Source organism: Ovis canadensis, chromosome 3 (genome assembly GCF_042477335.2).
Source record: "Ovis canadensis isolate MfBH-ARS-UI-01 breed Bighorn chromosome 3, ARS-UI_OviCan_v2, whole genome shotgun sequence".
Classification (NCBI taxonomy): domain Eukaryota; kingdom Metazoa; phylum Chordata; class Mammalia; order Artiodactyla; family Bovidae; genus Ovis; species Ovis canadensis.
In genome coordinates this window covers 199918368-199938245 of record NC_091247.1, presented here as the reverse complement: position 1 = coordinate 199938245, position 19878 = coordinate 199918368, and the positions used below count along the sequence as shown (strand labels likewise).

The following is a 19878-nucleotide window of genomic DNA, read 5'->3' as shown; positions in this document are numbered from 1 at the left end:
GGCATAATGCCTACCACCAAACTGACATGCTATCTTTACCTCTTTTTTTGAGAGACAAGGGTGTGAAGATGACTTTTCACCATACATCTCTTTATACTATTTGTGTCTTTAACCATGTGAATGCATTACGTAATTAAAAGATAAATATATCCTTAACTTAAAAAAGGATTCTTCTGAAATAAATTTTTTAACAGTTTCAGAAATAATCGTTTCTCATATTAATTTCCTTGTAGTTAGTTTCTCCTTCATATTAATGGATAAGACTGGTGAATTTAACTAAAAAGATATATTCTTTATAAAACAGTCTTTTTCTTTGGAATGCAATGAGACAACAATTCAGATACTAAAATATGCCCAACCACAACCTCTTACACTTATATAAAAGATTACATAATATGTCCTCAGGCTTCCCAGGTGGCACTAGTCGTAAAGAACCTGTCTGCCAATTCAAGAGACACAGAAGAGGTGGGTTTGATCCCTAGGTCGGGAAGATACCCTGAAGGAGGGCACAACCACCCACTCCAGTATTCTTGCCTGGAGAATCTCATGGACAGATGAGGCTGGCAAGCTACAATCTATAGGGTCGCAAAGAGTTGGGCACAACTGAAGTGACCTTAGCACGCACACATGCATTATGTCCTTATGCTTATGTCAGAAGCAACAAAGTGTAAATCTGATCTGGGATAGATCCAACCAAAATCACTTTTAAAACAAACAAACAAACAAAACCAGAACCTTAGTGGAAATGACATATCAACTTGGAATATTACATACTTATGTATAGAATAATATTCTAATACAATTTAAAGCATCTCACAATCTATACATGTCACATACCTGGAGTATAACCCCAGGGTTCATAGTATGATGGAAATACTCCAAGATGACAACCTCGGACAAACTCTTCATAATCCATGGGTAGCAAGGGGCTGGTGGAGGACAGGAACTCTGGGTGCAAAATCAACTGAAAGAGGAAAAAAAATCTAATGAGAAAAAAGAAAAAAGAGAGAATAAATTAGAGCAAAAAATCTCCCAAAGTTTTTTTTATTTCAGAATTTAGATACTATAGAATCCTTGTGTAATAGACTCAGGGGAAAGGAAGAGAGATAAGGAAAAAGGAAAAGGTCTGGGTGTTTTTTCCTCCCCTCTCTATTCTCTGTGAATATCTACTCTGAGGACTGATTTTCCCTTAAGTTCCCAGGCCTAGATTGGAGGATATAGAGTTGTGTCCATTTTTGTTCTCATGCTAATCTCATCCAACCCAGCCTTTATTGACAGTAAAGGTTTTATTTGCTTTTCTAACTGCTGGCCCCTGTCTTGTTTTTCAATTTATTCCCACCAGGAACAGAAAAGAAGGGAGCTACCCTTCCACGCCAAGTGAAATGGAACTGAGGGCCAGTTGCAAGCTACCGATGCAATGTCCCTGAACTGGAGACAGGAAGAAGAGCAGGACATCCTGATAGGATATTTTCACCATGTGAGTACAGTGGTCAAAAATAACCTCCAGAGCAGAGGTTATAGAAAAATGCAGTAAACAACTAAGATGCAATGAGTTTGAGCATTACCTTTCCTTTTAGCATAATTGATTTTTTTTAAGTTTATGCAATTTGATTTCACACGACACTTGTGTTTAAAACTGGCCCACAGCATTCTGAACAGTTCGCAATTGGCTCGCGGGCACAGGTATGAGCCTTTTCTTGGACTGCACAGCCTGTGTGTGTGTGTGCACTAGTCACTTCAGTTGTGTCCGACTCTTTGCGACCCCATGGACTGTGTGGCCTGCCATGCTCCACTGTCCACGAGATTCTTCAGGCAAGAATACTGAAGTGAGTTGCCATGCCCTCTTCCAGGGGATCTTAATCTGTATCTCTTACGTCTCCTGTATTAGCAGGAGGGTTTCCACTAGCGCCACCTAGGAAACCCCGCAGCCTTTAATTTTCTGCCAAGGCAGAGACCAGGCTGCAGCTATACTTGGACAGCTATGACTAGAACAGCTACTTAGCTGGTAACCTAGATAAATGAGTTCTATTTCTCCTACTTATTAAAATGATGACTTATGAAATTTAATATAATTATCATATATAAATTATATTACTACAGTACTTTAAAATCAGATTTTTCTAATTCATTTATTAGAATTTAATTTTCATAACTTACTTAGCTATGAGGGGAGGCTGATAAGTAACCTAAAATTGGTTTGGTGAGAATTTTAATAAAATAGGGAAATAGAATTTTATATATATATATTTTTCATATATAGCATGTTTTATATATTTTTATTTGTTTATATGTAAACATGTTTATATATAACTTGAAATAATGTCAAATTTACAGAAAAGTTGCAAGTATAATGTGAAGAGAATTAATATTTTTCCATATGAGTATAAATTGCTGACAAGATACTCATCATCCACAAATACTTAACGTGTGTGTTTCCTACAAACAAGAATATTTTCCCTTAAAAAACTAAAAATAGAGTAACCATGCTGCTGCTGCTGCTAAGTCGCTTCCGTAGTGTCTGACTCTGTGCGACCCCATAGACGGCAGCCCACCAGGCTCCCCCATCCCTGGGATTCTCCAGGCAAGAACACTGGAGTGGGTTGCCATTTCCTGCTCCAATGCAGGAAAGTGAAAAGTGAAAGTGAAGTCGCTGAGTCATGTCTGACTCTTAGTGACCCCATGGATGGCAGCCTACTCTGTCCATGGGATTTTCCAGGCAAGAGTACTGGAGTGGGGTGCCATTGCCTTCTCCGAGAGTAACCATATGATCCTGCAATTCCACTGCTGGGTGTGTATCTGGAGAAAACTCTAATTTGAAAAATACCATGCACCCCAGTGTTTACAGCAGCACTATTTACAATAGCCAAGACATGGAAGAAACCTAAATGTCCATTGATAGATAAATGGATAAATGTGAAATATTACTCCATAAAAAGTGAAATAATGCCATTTGCAGCAACATGGATGGACCTAAAGATTATGATATTAAGTGAAATAAGTCAGATAAAGACAAATATCATATGATATCACATATGCATAGAATCTAAAAGATGGTACAAATGACCTTATTTACAAAATAGAAATAAACTCATAGCCATAGAAAACAAACTTATGAAAAAAAAAAAAAAAGAAAACAAACTTATGGTCACCAAAGGAAACAGTGAGGGAGAGGGGAAGAGAGATAAACTACAAGTCTGGGATTAACATATATACACTACTGTATATAAAATAAGGAAACAATGAGGTCCTACTGTATAGCACAGGAAATGAGACTCATATCTTATAATACAAATAACTTATAGTGGAAAAAAATAAAAAAGAATATATATTATATATAGCTGAAACACTTTGCTGTATGGTTGAAATTAAAAATTGAAATAAGTGTATATTCTTCCAAAGAGATTACTTTGAAGAAAAAAGAACCCTAATTTGGGATATACAGCAATAATGATGACAATAGTTGTCTAATACTTTATATATTATAAATCAGTTTCACATATATTACCTCATTTAATTTTAGCAACATTGTGTGATAAGGAGAGTAGACATTCTGATTGTCCTTATTTTATTTCTAGTTTTAAAAATAAGGAAACTAAGACTTTGCAAGCATATCTCAATAGATCCATAAATAGGAGATATATAACACTAAAGAAGAAATGAAATGGTAAAATGTCCCAAACTAGTACCTATAAATGATGGTTTATTCAATCATAAGAGTTACAAATTGGCAAAGAAAATGAATAAAGTATTTTCTTCCACAAAACATAATTTTAATTCCTATTACATGCAAAGTACTGCGCTAGGAAAAGAGACCCAAAGAGACAGACTCTTGACTGTGTCTATGTCTACAAGCCCAAATCCCACTGTACTCAGTTGGCAAACAGCAGCAAAGAGGGATTTGAAAGGCATTGTGCCTGCTTTGGCATTTCCAAACTTAGGAAAATTTGTTCTCTTCAAAGCCCATTTTGAAACATGAAAACATCATGGCTCATTCGTTTTGTTCCCAGCCAAAGAGAATAACAGCACAACTAAAATAAGAACACAGCTGTTCTACATCCTAAAACAGCCAATGGCAGAAGCCCAGGGCAGAGGAAGGGATGTTAGAGGTCAGCCCAAGGTCACAGGGAGGATTAAATGAGATCCTGTGTGCAAAGCCCCCCAGCAGAGCAGCTGGTTCACAGCAAGACCTGGATCAGTCAACATACAACAAAAACTTGTCAGGTTGTATTTATTCTGGGAGGGAAGCAAGGTCCCTGGAAATTAGTTTGCTTTCACAGTGGGCAGCACAGGGTCCAGATCTGAAATCTGCAGTCCAGACTTTTCGCACTATGTCTCAAAACTGAGCAGGATCAAAGATAAATTCAGATTCAAAATTATCTGCAATGCTTCCTGAATCAAATGGTCACATTAATATAAACAAAACTTGTCAATTCAGTTGGAGAGTTAAGAATCACTCTATAGCCGTCTATAAACATGCAGGTAATCCAATAGATACTTATACTGTCAAACTTTTAAAGAGCACTGTTAATAAAATAAAATACCTAATTCTGAATTGACCAAAGTTTATCTCAGTGCTTTGAATGTATATTGTTAGAGCTATTCTTTAGAAAACAAACTTACAGTTACCAGGAGCTCAGGTGGGGAGGGATAAGTTTAGAGATGTAGATTGACACATACATGCTACTATATAAAAAATAGGCTTCGCTGATAGCTCAAGTGGCAAACAATCTGTCTGCAATTCAGGAGACCCAGGTTCGATCCAGGGGTCAGGAAGATCCCCTGGAAAAGAGAATGGCAACCTACTCCAGTATTCTTGCCTGGAAAATCCCATGGACAGAAGAGCCTGGAGGGCTACAGTCCACGGGATGGCGAAGAGTTGGACACAACTGAGCAACTGACACTTCCACTTTCATATATAAAATAGATAACAAGTAAGTATCTATTCTATAGCACAGGGACTCTACTCAATATTTTGTAATGACCTATATGGGGAAAGAAGTTTTTAAAAAGGAGCTGATATATGTGTATGTATAACTGATTCAGTTTGCTATACAGTAGAAATAAACACAACACTGTAAATCAACTATACTGCAATAAAAATTTTAAACAGGTAAAAAGAGGCTATTCTTTTATTTCTTTCTGTGTGTTTGTCTTATATTAGACAGTGAATATCTGAAAATATTCATGAGCTTAACTGCATAAACACGATTTCTTTGAGAAGCCTGCTAAACAGGGTACATATGATTTATTTAGGGCTTCCTGGTGGCTTAACAGTAGAATCTGCCTGCCAATAGAGGAGACACGGATTCGTTCCCTGGGTTGGGAAGATTCCTTGCAGAAGGAAATGGCAACCGCTTCACTATTCTTGCCTGGGAAATCCCATGGACAGAGGAGACTAAGGAGCTCTAGTTCATGGGGTGGCAAAGAGTCAGACACGACTGAGGGACTAAACAGCAATCTCTTCTTTCCATTTTGCTCTCTCTTCCTTGTGTCTGGCTGCACCTCTCTGCCTGCTCTTGCTTTCCACTTCTTTATCCTTCACAGACATTTCTGTCAATAAGTTTTCATAACTACTTCTGTCTCGGTATCTGCTTTTCAGAGGACAAAAACTGAGAAAACAGATGAGACGTGATCACCAGCTCAAAAAACCCACAGTCGCTGGAGAAATGGACACATTAAATTAAAATATATAGAATTCAATGTGATAACTCCTATAATTGCAGAAGATACAGACAAGGAAACAATTGTTCTATCTGGAGTAGGTAAATGTATATTAAGGAAAAGCATAAGAAAGAGATGACTTTGAGGTTGGATTCCAAAAGAATTGTTCAATTAACAGAAATAAGATTATTTCAGAGGGAAAAAATATCAGCAATTACATAGAGATATGAAAATGTTTCACACGTTTAGGAAATAAGTTACTTGTCCATTCCTAGGAATTGCCTCACTGTTATCATACTTTTTAAAAAAATATCAGTCTGTATTTATTGTACATAATAAGCATCAAGCACAGATAGGTCATCAGAGGAAGAGTCAAAATTTTGATATGACATGAAATCAAATCACACTGGCCTCCGAAATCAAGTCCCCTGGGGATTCTCAGTCCCTTTGCCTGATCCCCAGGTTAGGAATTCTGTTGTGAGTCCTAGAAATTTCTTAACAGTGCGAGCATTTCTTTGGTATAATTGTTCTGTAGTTTCTGGGTCGTCTGCTCTGTGGCTCTACGGTGGGGCTAATGGCGACCTCCTCTAAGAGGGCTTATGCCACACACTGTGTGACCCAGGTCTGCTGCACCCAGAGCCCCTGTCTCTACGGCAGGCCACTGCTGACTCATACCTCTGCAGGAGACACTCAAACACTCAAAGGCAGGTCTGGCTCAGTCTCTATGGGGTCTCTGGGTCCCAGTGTGCAGAAGATTTTGTTTGAGCCCTCCAAGAGTCTCTGGCAGGTCTGGGGTTTGATTCTAAATGCAATTTCACCCCTCGTACCATTTTTCTGGGGCTTCTCCTTTGCCTTTGGATGTGGAGTATCTATTTTTGGTGAGATCCAACATTCTTCTGTCGATGGTTGTTCAGCAGCAAGTTGCAATGTTGGAGTTCTTGCAGGAGGAGATGAGCTCATGTCCTTCTACTCCACCATCTTGCTTCCCCCCAGAAAAATACCCCCAGGGAATTTTATTTTGGAGGCCAGTGGGATTTGATTACAGCACTTACACAGGACCGGGGAAACAGATTCTTGGAGGGCACAAACAAAACCATGTGCATATCAGCAGCCAGGAGAAAGGAACAGTGTCTCCACAAGAGACTGAGCCAGACTTGCCTGTGAGTGTCCAGGAGTCTCTGGTGGAGATGTGGGTCGACAGTGGCCTGTTGCAGAGTCGGGGCACCGAATACAACAGTGCGTGCACAAATCCTTCTGAAGGAGGTTGCCATTATCTTCATGACCCCTACCATAGTTTGGCCTCAGTCAAACAACAGGGAAGGAACACAGCCCCACCCATCAAAAGAAAATTAGAATAAAGATTTACCAAGCATGGCCCCATCCATCAGAACAAGACCCAGATTCCCCCACAGTCAGTCTCTCCCATCAGAAAGCTCCCATAAACCTCTTATCTTTATCCATCAGAGGGCAGACAGAATGAAAACCATAATCACAAAAAATTAACCAAACTGATCACGTGGACCACAGCCTGTCTAACTCAATGAAACTATGAGCCATGCCATGTAGGGCCACCCAAGACAGACAGGTCATAGGGGAGAGTTCTGACAAAATGTGGTCCACTGGAGAAGGGAATGGCAAACCACTTCAGTATTCTTGCCTGAGAACCTCATGAACACTATGAAAAAGCAAAAAGATAGGACACTGAAAGATGAACTCACCAGGTCTGTAGGTGCCAAATATGCTACTGGAGAAGAGTGGAGAAATAACCAGAAAAAAGGAAGAGACAGAGCCAAAGCGAGAATACCCAGTTGTGAATGTGACTGGTGATGGAAGCAAAGTCCAATGCTGTAAAGAAGAATATTGCATAGGAACCTGAATGTTAGGTCCATGAATCAAGGTAAATTGGAAGCGGTCAAATAGGAGATGGCAAGAGTGACAACTGGCATTCTAGGAATCAGTGAACTAAAATGGACCGGAATGGGTGAATTTAATTCAGATGACCATTATATCTACTCCCGTGGGCAAGAATCACTTAGAAGCAATAGAGCAGACCTCTTAGTCAACAAAAGAGTCCTAAATGCAGAACTTGGATGCAATCTCAAAAATGACAGAACTATCTCTGCTCATTTCCAAGGCAAACCATTCAGTATTACAGTAATCCAAGTCTATGCCCCGACCAGTAACGCAGAAGAAGTTGAAGTTGAACAGTTCTATGAAGACCTACAAGATCTTGCAGAACTAACACCAAAAAAAGATGTCCCCATCATCATATTTGCCTGGAATACAAAAGTAAGAAGTCAAGAAACACCTGGAGTAACAGGCGATTTTGGCCTTGGAGTACAAAATGAAGCAGGGCAAAGGTGAACAGAGTTTTGCCAAGAGAACACATTGGTCATAGCAAACACCCTCTTCCAACAACACAAGAGACAACTCTACACATGGACATCACCAGATGGTCAACACTGAAGTCAGATTGATTATATTCGTTGAAGCTGAAGATGCAGAAGCTCTATCCTGTCAGCAAAATCAAGGCCAGGAGCTGACTGTGGCTCAGATCATGAACTCCTTATTGCCAAATTCAAACTTAAACTGAAGAAAGTGGGGAAAACCACTAGACCATTCAGATTTGACCTAAATCATATCCTTTATGATTATACAGTGGAAGTGACAAAGATTAAAGGGATTAGATTTGATAGACAGAGTGCCTGAAGGACTATGGACAGAGGTTTGTGACATTGTACAGAAGGCACTGATCAAGACCATCCCCAAGAAAAAGAAATGCAAAAAGGCAAATGGTTGTCTGAGGAGACCTTACAAATTGCTGAGAAAAGAAGAGAAGCTAAAGGCAAAGGAGAAAAGGAAAGATATACCCATCTGAATGCAGAGTTCCAAAGAATAGCAAGGAGAGATAAGAAAGCCTTCTTCAGTGATCAATGCAAAAAAATAGAGGAAAACAATAGAATGGGGAAGACTAGAGATCTCTTCAAGAAAATTAGAGATACCAAGGGGATATTTCATGCAAAGATGGGCACAATAAAGGACAAGAACGATATGGACCTAACAGAAACAGGAGATATTAAGAAGAGGTGGCAAGAATGCAGAGAACTATACAAAAAAGATCTTTATGACCCAGATAACCACGTTGGTGTGATCACTCACCTAGAGCCAGACATCCTGGAGTGTGAAGTCATGTGGACCTTAGGGAGCATCACTACAAGCAAAGCTAGTGGAGGTGTTGGAATTCTAGTTGAGCTATTTCAAATCCTAAAAGATGATGCTGTGAAAGTGCTGCGCTCAATATGCCAGTAAATTTGGAAAACTCAGCAGTGGCCACAGGACTGGAAAAGGTCAGTTTTCATTATAATCACAAAGAAAGGTAATGCCAAAGAATATTCAAACTACCCCACAATTGCACTCATCTCATACATTAGTATAGTAATGCTCAAAATTCTCCAAGCCAGGCTTCAATAATATGTGAGGCGTGAACTTCCAGATGTTCAAGCTGGTTTTAGAAAAGGCAGAGGAATCAGAGATCAAAAGGTAGAGAGCTCCAGAAAAACATCAACTTCTACTTTACTGACTATGCCAAAGCCTTTGACTGTGTGGATCACAACAAACTGTGGAAAATTCTTAGAGCTGGGAATACCACACCACCTTACCTGCCTCCTGAGAAATCGGTATGCAGGTCAAGAAGCAACAGTTAGAACTGAACATAGAACAACAGACTGGTTCCAAATTGCGAAGGGAGTACATCAAGGCTGTGTATTGTCACCCTGCTTATTTAACTTATATGCAGAGTATATCATGAGAAACACTGGGCTGGATGAAGCACAAGCTGGAATCAAGACTGCCGGGATAAATAGCAATAACCTCAGATATGCAGATTACACCACCCTTATGACAGAAAGTGAAGAGGAACTAAAAAGCCTCTTGATGAAAGTGAAAGAGGAGAGTGGAAAAAGTTGGCTTAAAACTCAGCATTCAAAAAACTAAGATTGTGGCATCCTGTCTCATCACTCCATAGCAAATAGATGGAGAAACAATGGAAACAGTGACAGAGTTTGTTTTGGAGGGCTCCAAAATCACTGCAGATGGTGACGGCAGCCATGAAGTTAAAAGACACTTGTTTCTTTGGAAAAAAGCTATGACCAACCTAGACAGCATATTAAAAAGTAAACACGTTACTTTGCCAACAAAGGCCCATCTAATCTAAGCTATGGTTTTCCAGTAGCCGTTTATGGGTATGAGAGTTGGATGATAAGGAAAGCTGAGTATTGAAGAACTGATGCTTTTGAACTGTGGTGCTGGAGAAGACTCATGGACTGCAAGGAGATCCAACCAGTAAATCCTAAAGGAAATCAGTCCTGAATATTCATTGGAGGGACTGATGCTGAAGCTGAAACTCCAATACTTTGGCCACCTGATGCAAAGAACTGACTCATTGGAAAAGACCCTGGTGCTGGGAAAGACTGAAGGCAGGAGGAGAAGGGGATGAGGCAGGATGAGATGTTTGGATGGCATCACCGACTCAATGGACATGAGTTTGAGCAAACTCCAGGAGATGGTGATGGACAGGGAAGCCTGGTGTGCTGCAGACTATGGGGTCACAAAGAGTCGGACACAAGTGAGTGACTGAACTGAACCTTGACATGAGAAGTTCTGAGAAAAACAGAAATCAAAGGGGAAATAACATGCTTTCTCGCTCCCACTATTTTCTTTCCAAGATACAAAAAACTGAGAAAGAGCAGTCTGGAGTAAACTACGTGAGAATGATGACAAGTGTGTGTTGACATACTCTGTGAACAAAATCCTGCTGAAAAAATGTAAAGAATGGTGAAGTCTTGGCAGCAATAGTCCTACGTTTCCAGGGGGAAATGTGCAGGCTGGCTCTTATATGTGTGCTATGTGTTGAATATTTGGAAATTCACAAACACAAAAGAAAAACTAAAAATCACCCATAATTCTATAGCACAGGGCAATATACACATATATGTGGGTCTATGTGTAGATTGTTTGGAATGAAAGGGTTAACACAATATGGAACATTTTATAAACAGCATGGATCATCTAATGCTGTACTATGAGCTCTTTCTACTATTATTACAATTTCTCTTGCCTTGATTTCTTATATATTTTCCTCTTTCTTTCCCTAATCTTTCATCTTTTAATCCTCTCTTGAGGTTTCCTTGGGTCGATATTTACTTCATTAATTCCACCTAGTCTTCCAATATGTCAGGGTTATCATTCCTTGGCCTTCACTACTGCCCACATGCCGATAGCTCCCCTCACGACTGGCCTTATAAACCCCAGGCCTATGTTTTCTAGGTACCTCTTAAGCATCTTAACTTGAATATTCCATATGTAACTCAATCTATGAAAAATTGAACTTCATTTGAGATATGACCCTCAAACCAACTTCTTTTATTATTTTTTATTTTTTTAATATTTATTTGACTGTACTGGGTCTTTAGTTCCAGCATGTGAACTCTTAGTTGCGGCACGTGGGACCTAGTTCCCTGACCAGGGAATGAACCTGGGCCCCCTGCATTGGGAATGCAGTTTCTGAGCCATTGGACCACTAGGGAAGTCCCCAAACCAACTCCTTTTAAAGCTTTTCCTTAGATTCTAGAAAGTGTGGGTTACATACTGAAGCCTTGCCTTCTGCCTCTTTCTCACTCTGTGTCCACTGGTGACTTAAGTATGGTCTTTTTCTTCAGGCAACCATTTCTTCCATTGTTCCATCCTCTCCAGAACTTCTGAGAAGGCCTTTGGTAGCGGCCCTCGGTATCTCTCACCTGGACTGTTGCAGTAGGCCCTTAACTTGTCTCCATGACATCCACTGATGCCTATGTCAATGATTGAGTGCAGGATGAGAAATACATTTACGAACAGATTGTGTTTTCCCAAGAGACTTTACAGGGAACAGTAGAAAAACATTTAAAAACATCAAGAGGGGGTAGAGTTAAGGCAAAGCTTGTTTTTTCATGTGGAAAAATTTCAGAAATATTTGTAAACAGCAAGGGAAAGAGCTAGTAAGCCTACAATATAGAAAAGGATAAACAGGGTGCATTTCCTAAGAATGTGGGAGGAAATAAGGTCCCAGAAAAACTCTTACAATCTGAAGGAAAAAAAAAGTGAGAATGAGTCAAAATCTAGATGTGAGGCCAGTATGAAGGGACTGTGAAAGAATTTAGAATTCATATCATCTGCTAAAGGCAAAAGAAAGAAGGGACACTGGGACCCTCCTTTCAAAAAGATTGGTAAATTCTTGTGACAACTTGGTCTTGAATGCTGGTCGATGGAAGTGAGTAGGAATAAGCTATGATCTGTTAACACATTTACCCCTGTCTCCCACACCTAACCCCATGCCTAGAACATAACACACCCTCAGTAAACGTCATGGAGATTAAGCTCCATTGCAGCAGAAACCAGGTCTTATTTATTCAACACTGTGCTTCATCACTGGAGAAACTCAAAGAGTCAAAAGAACAAATTAGTCTGTAGGAAATTATATAAAACCATCATTAGCCACATTCTCTGAAACTTGAATCTTCTCATACTATGCGCTTAAATTGAACTTTATGAGGAAGAAACAAAGACAATTTATGCTATCTCCGAGATTCATTCATTAAACAGTTCTTAGACCATATGTGTTTCATTAAACATAAGGCCATTTCCTGATGCTTGCTGACAGTATTTTACAATAAAAATGAAAGCTGCATTACAACTCAAAGCCATAAATAGTCTTCAATTATTTTTAAGAATGATACCAACATAGTCACTTTTTAATTGCTCAAGACAGGAAACAGAATTAGTTTTCCTTTAGAAGTATCATTTACAATATTTCCGGTAGATGTTAAAACAAACAAGGGATGCTTCTAATAAATTCTCAAAAACCTGTCCTCTATGATTTTGAAATGTCCCGCGTAAACGAGTTGTACCTTGACTCTGTCTGTGCGGCTATTGAAGAGCCCAATACGTCTAATGGTGCTGAGGATGGGATCGGTGGAATCATCGATCATGTTGTGAGTGGTCACTGGGGGCAAAGACTGCCGCTGAAGGAGCAGAGGGAAGAAAATGTCAGTGCAGGAAAAGAATTACTAAGTGTGACTAATTTCAACAATAGGTCATCGGCAATATGTCATCCAATCTTTATGCCTTTATGGTCTGAGATGCCACTAAAGTGGATGAGGGGTTGTCTGTGTATTTCATAGGAAGACAACAGGTTAAAGAACTTCCTTCCATACTCTGAACACCTGATGGTTTTGTTCACCAGCAGCCACCCTATGGAAAGCCTAGAATTCTTGAAGCCTCCTGAGACTTAACAGTAAGTCCCCAACATACAAACCTTCAAGTTGGGAATTTTCAAAAAGATGCAAAAGCACATTCCGTCAGCATCAGATGTGGGTGAAATTGCAGCTTGACCTCCATCTCCTATTGCTGATGGTCCTTCAGTTCTTCCATCTCCCGCATCTTCTACCTCCTCCAGTCACTAACTCTTCTTGCCTGTTCATTTGATGCCAGCCCCCAAAGGCCAGCTGTTGTTGGACTGCCCTACTGTACTTTTCAAGGTACTGTATTGTGAGATTCAAAATGTTCATTTTTTGTGTTTGTTTTTATGTGTTATTTGTGTGAAAAGTACTATAAACCTGTTACAGTACTGTACTATATAACCAATTATATTAGCTGGGTACCTAGACTAACTTCATCTCAGAACATTAGCTCATTCATATGTAGGGGACTAACAGTATTTGGAATAAGAATGGAACTCCAGGTGAGCTACTCTGCTGGTTCCCACCAGGGGGCTGTTCTTCAGTGCCTCCCTGTGCATTGCTGTACATGGCTAACACAATTACCTTTTTAACAATTCCACTCAACTGAGAAACATTCACCTTTTCTCTAGATTGCCTCCAAAGTCTATGCTTTTTGAAAACTTTAGGCACTTCTTTTTTGTCATTGCAATATACATAGTTTTTCAATTGGCACATAGGTTCCAAATGAATTTTTAAAGTAGATATGAAGACGAGTTCCTTGAGATTTGTTTATAGGAGCCTTGAAAAACCACTGGTGAAAAAGAACCCACAAAGGTGTCCTTTAGGTAAATACCTAAGGATGACTTTTCTAGCTCTCAGGTTTAAAAATTTCCCAAATTAGCCCATTTCAAAACTTAAGATATTGATCTAAACAGACTTTAACAATTATGGGAAGTAATGGGCATTTTTTCCTTTATTACCTGAGTTGAAAAGATAGCTCTTTTCATAATTGTCTGATCATCTCGATCCAAAATATTGTTCATGTCAGGAATTTCTCCTCTGTGGGGAAAATAGTTTTAAAAATCAAAATAAAACAGCTAGCACTAACCAGTGCGTCAAACACCATTTCAAGCAATTTAAAAATAAATGTAAGGCATACATAGTTTCCTGATGAAGCTCACAGACAAATTCCAAAGGGCAAAGAAGTTTGATAAAAGAATACCTTTGCTAGCACAAAAGAAAATTGAAATTAACTTTTAAAACATTACTGTTGATGACCAGGAGGATACTTTCATAATATTTTGCCTACTTTAACAATTATAGGAAGTGAGTACTATGTTCTACAGTGGCCATAACTTTTCCATCTGTAAGTTGATATTTTAAGAAATTGTATATTTATTTTTGGCTGTGCTGGGTCTTTGTTGCTGTGCGGGTTTTTCTCTTCATTTCAATGAGTGGCGGCTACTCTAATAGCAGTTCATGGGCTTCTCATTGTGGCAAGCTTCTCAATGTATACTAAGTATACATTTCTCAATGTATACTAAGTGTACATTTCTCAATGTATACTAAGTATACATTTCTCAATGTATACTAAGTATACGTTAGGTAATGTATATTACTTAAGTAAATGTTACTTCACATTAACTACTATGTTCATTAATAAATATATGTTAATATGTCAATATATATTTTGACTTGAAATCTTCCACAGCTTCAAACTGACATATTAACTCTCAATGAGAATTCCATTGAAGGAGACCCTATCTGTGGGCTTCCTCGATGCCTTAGCAGGTAAAGAAACTGTCTGCAATGCAGGAAACTTGGGTTCGATTCCTGGATTGAGAAGGGAAAATGGCACCCTCCTCCAGTATTCTTGTCTGAAAAATCCCGTTTTCAGGACAGAGGAGCCTGGTGGGCTACAGGCCAAAGTGTCGCAAAAAGTAAGACATGATTGAGTGACTGAGTTCACACACAGATAACTTAGCCACGTATTTAACTATGTTCTCATTTGTACAACTGTCTACAAATATTTGTCAGATGAGGGATTAAACAAAGCCTGCTCATATGATGCAACATATCTTCAGTTCAGTTCAGTTGTTCAGTCGTGTCCGACTCTGCAACAGCATGGACTGCAGCATGCCAGGTCTCCCTGTCTATCATCAACTCCCAGAGCCTACTCAAACTCATGTCCGTTGCGTCAGTGATGTCATCCAACCATCTCATCCTCTGTCGTCCCCTTCTCTGCCTGCCCTCAATCTTACCCAGCATCAGAGTCTTTTCAAATGAGTCGGCTCTTCGCATCAGGTGGCCAAAGTATTGGAGTTTCAGCTTTAGCATCAGTCCTTCCAATGAACACCCAGGACTGATCTCCTTTAGGATGGACTAGTTGGATCTCCTTGCAGTCCAAGGGACTCTCAAGAGTCTTCTCCAGCACCACAGTTCAAAAACATCAATTCTTCTGCACTCAGCTTTCTTTATAGTCCAACTCTCACATCCATACACGACTACTGGAAAAGCCATAGCCTTGACTAGAAGAACCTTTGTTGGCAAAGTAATGTCTCTGCTTTTTAATATGCTGTCTAGGTTGGTCATAACTTTTCTTCCAAGGAGCAAGCATCTTTTAATTTCATGGCTGCAGTCACCATCTGCAGTGATTTTGGAGCCCCCAAAAATAAAGTCTGACACTGTTTCCACTGTTTCCCCATCTATTTGCCATGAAGTGATGGGACTGGATGCCATGATCCTAGTTTTCTGAATGTGGAGTTTTAAGCCAACTTTTTCACTCTCCTCTTTCAGTTTCATCAAGAGGCTCTTGGCTCTTCTTTGCTCGCTGCCATAAGTGTAGTGTCATCTGCGTATCTGAGGTTATTGATGTTTCTCCTGGCAATCTTGATTTCAGCTTGTGCTTCATCCAGCCTGGCATTTTGCATGATGTACTCTGCATATAGGTTAAATAAGCAGCATGACGATATACAGCCTTATCATACTTCTTTCCCTATTTGGAACCAGTCTGTTGTTCCACGTCCAGTTTTAAATGTTGCTTCCTGACCTGCATACAGATGTCTCAGGAGGCAGGTAAGGTGATCTGCTCTTCCCATCTCTAAGAATTTTTCACAATTTGTTGTGATCCACACAGTCAAAGGCTTTGGCGTAGTCAATAAAGCAAAAGTAGATGCTTTTCTGGAACTCTCTCACTTTTTCTATGATCCAACGGATGTTGGCAATTTGATCTCTGGTTCATGTGCCTTTTCTAAAACCAGCTTAAACATCTGGAAGTTCACAGTTCAGGTACTGTTGAAGCCTGGCTTGAAGAATCTTCAAAGGCTATTAATTCTTTTATATTTGGAACAAAATAAGGATAGTGTCTAAATACTTATCTCAATAGTAAAGCCCTGAATGTTTGAGCGGTGTAGTGTTCCAAGCTCCTACCTTAATAATGCATCATACAGTTTCTTTCCAAACTTTTCCTTCACAGAATGTGCAGTGTCCCTGTGTGAACAGAAAGATACACAACTCAAACAATGTCACCCTTTAAGTCTTTCTTTGCCACGATGGTGTTCTGTCAATGCATTCTTTGAAACTGCAGGTCTCTTTTATATAACCTCTCTTATTCTTTCCTTATTTGCCAGTTTAGCCTGAGTGAACACCTCTAGAGCTGAGGCAACTGAACACCCTTACCAGTGTGGGGAGTGTAACTTTCTTTGGCTTGATGATAATCAGGAGAAGGTTGGGGGAAGGGAGAGGAAGTGTGTGTAGGTACCCAAATAATATGAGGAATTTGTTTATGAGAAATGGAATATTTCCTGCCGTATCAGTAAACAAGGATGTCACAGACATCAGCAGTTGCGGTCCCAGTGTGAGATGGTGAGCCCTAAGGAAACTCAGGAAGGAGAAGAATACCTGCCATCTAGCAGCTATCAGACTGCAGTCACTACCTACTGTGAGTCCCAAGGGAGCTCAGAATGTGAAAAACACTGGATACTAGCCTCAAATAGGTGAGGTTTCTATCAAAGGAATGTTTTCAGTGAGTCCAGACTCCTGCATCTTCCCATACAAAGAAAAGCACCAAGTTCCTTAACTGGAGATATCTGATTTTCCTTATTAGCAATAATCTTTTGATGTTCAGACTACCTGCCCTTTGTTGCAAAACTTCTATATAATCTGGCTCCTCTCCTGGCCTCCTCAGAGCAGTTCTCTCAGGGTTACTTGAGATGCTGTCTCACGGGCTCAAAGTTTTAAATATTCCCAGCAAATAAAACATAACTTTCAATTTTTAGGTTGCAACTATTTTTTAAGTCAACATTTATCATTGTTGAGTCTGGCCTACGGGGGAGAGGGGAAGCACGATACTAATTTCGTTATTTTGGCATATGTTTTAACATTTCCATAATAAATTTTTAAAATATCTGACCCATCTTTAAAGATTTCTACAAAGGCCTGATCCTTCCACAGTAGCTCGTTCCAACATTTTTATACGAACACAGTTTTATAGACATGACAAAATTTAACAAAGGAACCCAATGAGAAGAGAACTGAGTAGTATGTAAACTATTATAATCTTAAGGGGAAAAAATAGTTCAAGGAAATAGATCATAAATCATGCACTTAAAAAAATCCCTTTACACCTATTGCTTGAGAATATTTACAAGATGTGAGGTTACCATAGCTGTTTGCGCACTGCCTGGCCTTTCAGGGTTTCCACATTGAAATTATTTGTCTTGGCAGGCATAATGAAAAACACCACCACGGTGACGTCACTTTTATGCATCTAATGAGGGGTTAGAAAACACAACAGAGTCAGCTATCAAAGATAAAATAAACCATGTGACAGCTGGACCTTAAACTGTGACAAATAGTGCTTTGAAACATCTTGAGAGAATAAGAATACTTATTTATGACTGACAAAGAAATTATACATCACTGTCTTAAGCTTCTTCAGAAAATTTAAATATGACGTTCAACTAAGATCTGACAATTAACAATTAAAAATCCACCCAGAATAATTTCATCACATCCATCATCTAAAATATATAGCAATTGCTACTGATATCACTGTGGTTTTCCGTGGTTAAAAAATAACATAAAAGATAACACAAATGTTAAAATTCCACATTGGAAAGTTAATGAGGATTTTGTTTGGGTTTACTCTACGTCTTATAGCTAATTTACATGGATTTGCACAAGCAGATTATTAACATTTTTCCATTAAATGTCTTGATTCTCATGATGTTGCATTTTGTTTTTTTCAACCATAAAGGAACCAGAATGGGTACTCAGAACTTTTGGTGTAGCAGTTACTGTGTTGGGTGCTTTAAACACATAAGTTAACCCAAGCCTAACTCTCACTCTCATCATTAATTTCAAAAGAGAGGCGCAAGAGTTTTGATTCTTCTTCTGAGCTCCTATCACAGGTTATTGGCAAACCTGGGAGTCAAACTAATGTTTTGTTTTGTTTTTTTAAACTGGTGTTTTTTGACTCTACAATCTGTTTACTTTTCCTATTCCAAAATATTATTGACCTGAAGTTTCTCAGAAAGAAATGACATGCCAAAGAACTGTGGGAATGAAAGCGTAAACTTACTTAAAACTGTGAACTGATGAATGCTTTTATATTCTGAAATGACTGACTCTTGAATGTGGGGCACTATCATCTAATCTGTGGTCTCTGCCCTCTGGGACCTTATATTCTATTCAAAACATCTACAGGAGCCATAAAACAGGAAACACCCCAGGAGTAGGCAGTGTGCTTTCATTAAAAACTAAATGTACTATATGGAAAGAAAATGTCTTATTTTGATTTCTCCAAGGATTGTAATTATCTTTGATGTCTAGAATAAGAGAAATTCACTTTTTCTTCACATCTAAAAATAAAGCGAATATTTAATAAATGTATGGATAAATTAATAATGTCTCTAGACATGACATTTTTATATAGCTGTGAGTCCATCTATAAAGCTTGTTAAATAGATACATATCAGAAAATACTGTGAAATAAGATTATTCCAGTTTATTCTTGAGTAATCTTTCTGGTCTTCAACCCTATTTTATAAGCATGGATGTTTACTAATGTGATTTTAGTAACCTCTTAAAATACTTGGTACAGTGTATGTGCTTAGCCTCTCAGTCATGTTTGGTTCTTTGCCACCCTTTGGACTGTAGACTGCTAGGTTCCTCTGTTCATGGGATTTCCCAGGCAAGAATACTGGAGTGGGTTGCCAGTTCCTTCTCCAGGGGATCTTCCTGACCAGGGATCAAACCTGCAACTCCTGTCTCTCCTGCGTTTTAGACAGATTCTTTACTCTCTGAACCACCCAGGAATATCTGGGCTAAGACAGTGATAAATCTACATCCAAGAAATAAAAACTGAATGGGAAAGTAATACAGAGCTCAGGAAATTTTGGATTGCCTCAGCATCTCAATGAAATTAGACTTCTACACTGATCTCTTCTATTATCCTTATGTATTCTATATTTTTGTATGATGGGACAAGAATATAAGCCAATAACTTTCATCAGTATCTATGATGCAGTCCTTCCATTGGCACAGGTTTTATTGCTGGATTAGTTCAGAACCTATTTTAAGAATACACCTGCCAATACAAGAAACACAAGAGACATGAGTTTGATCCCTGGGTCGGGAAGATCCTTTGGAGAAGGAAAGAGTAACCCACTCCAGTATTCTGGCCTGGGAAATCCTATGGACAGAGGAGCCTGGTGGGCTACAGTCCACGGGGTCACAAAGAGTCAGACATGACTGAACATGCTCACACAACAACAGTTCACAACCTATTTTAAGATTCTGAGCAAATCGAACCTATTGAGCAAAAAATCATTCCGTATTTGGGAGTGGGAAACTCCTCTGTGTTTCTGTGTGGTGGGACCTCTCCTAGTTTCATGGCTGGAGGCTTTCAGATCTCAGAGTAGAGGCATGGCTAGTGAGTTGGGAGAGGAACAGAGTTTGTGTG

At 39.2% G+C, this 19878-nt stretch overlaps 1 protein-coding gene across 2 annotated transcripts in view; it reads right to left on the bottom strand.

Annotated features, from left to right (window-relative positions):
- GYS2 (glycogen synthase 2) overlaps nt 1-19878 on the bottom strand; it is a 58393-nt gene that overhangs the window by 9941 nt on the left and 28574 nt on the right. For both annotated transcript variants that reach the window (XM_069585563.1, XM_069585564.1), the window contains exons 8-12: nt 17576-17682; nt 16344-16403; nt 13895-13973; nt 12603-12716; nt 838-964 (exon numbers count right to left, since the gene is read on the bottom strand). In XM_069585563.1, the coding sequence (XP_069441664.1) occupies nt 838-964; nt 12603-12716; nt 13895-13973; nt 16344-16403; nt 17576-17682 (487 nt within the window). The remainder of the gene's footprint in view (nt 1-837; nt 965-12602; nt 12717-13894; nt 13974-16343; nt 16404-17575; nt 17683-19878) is intronic.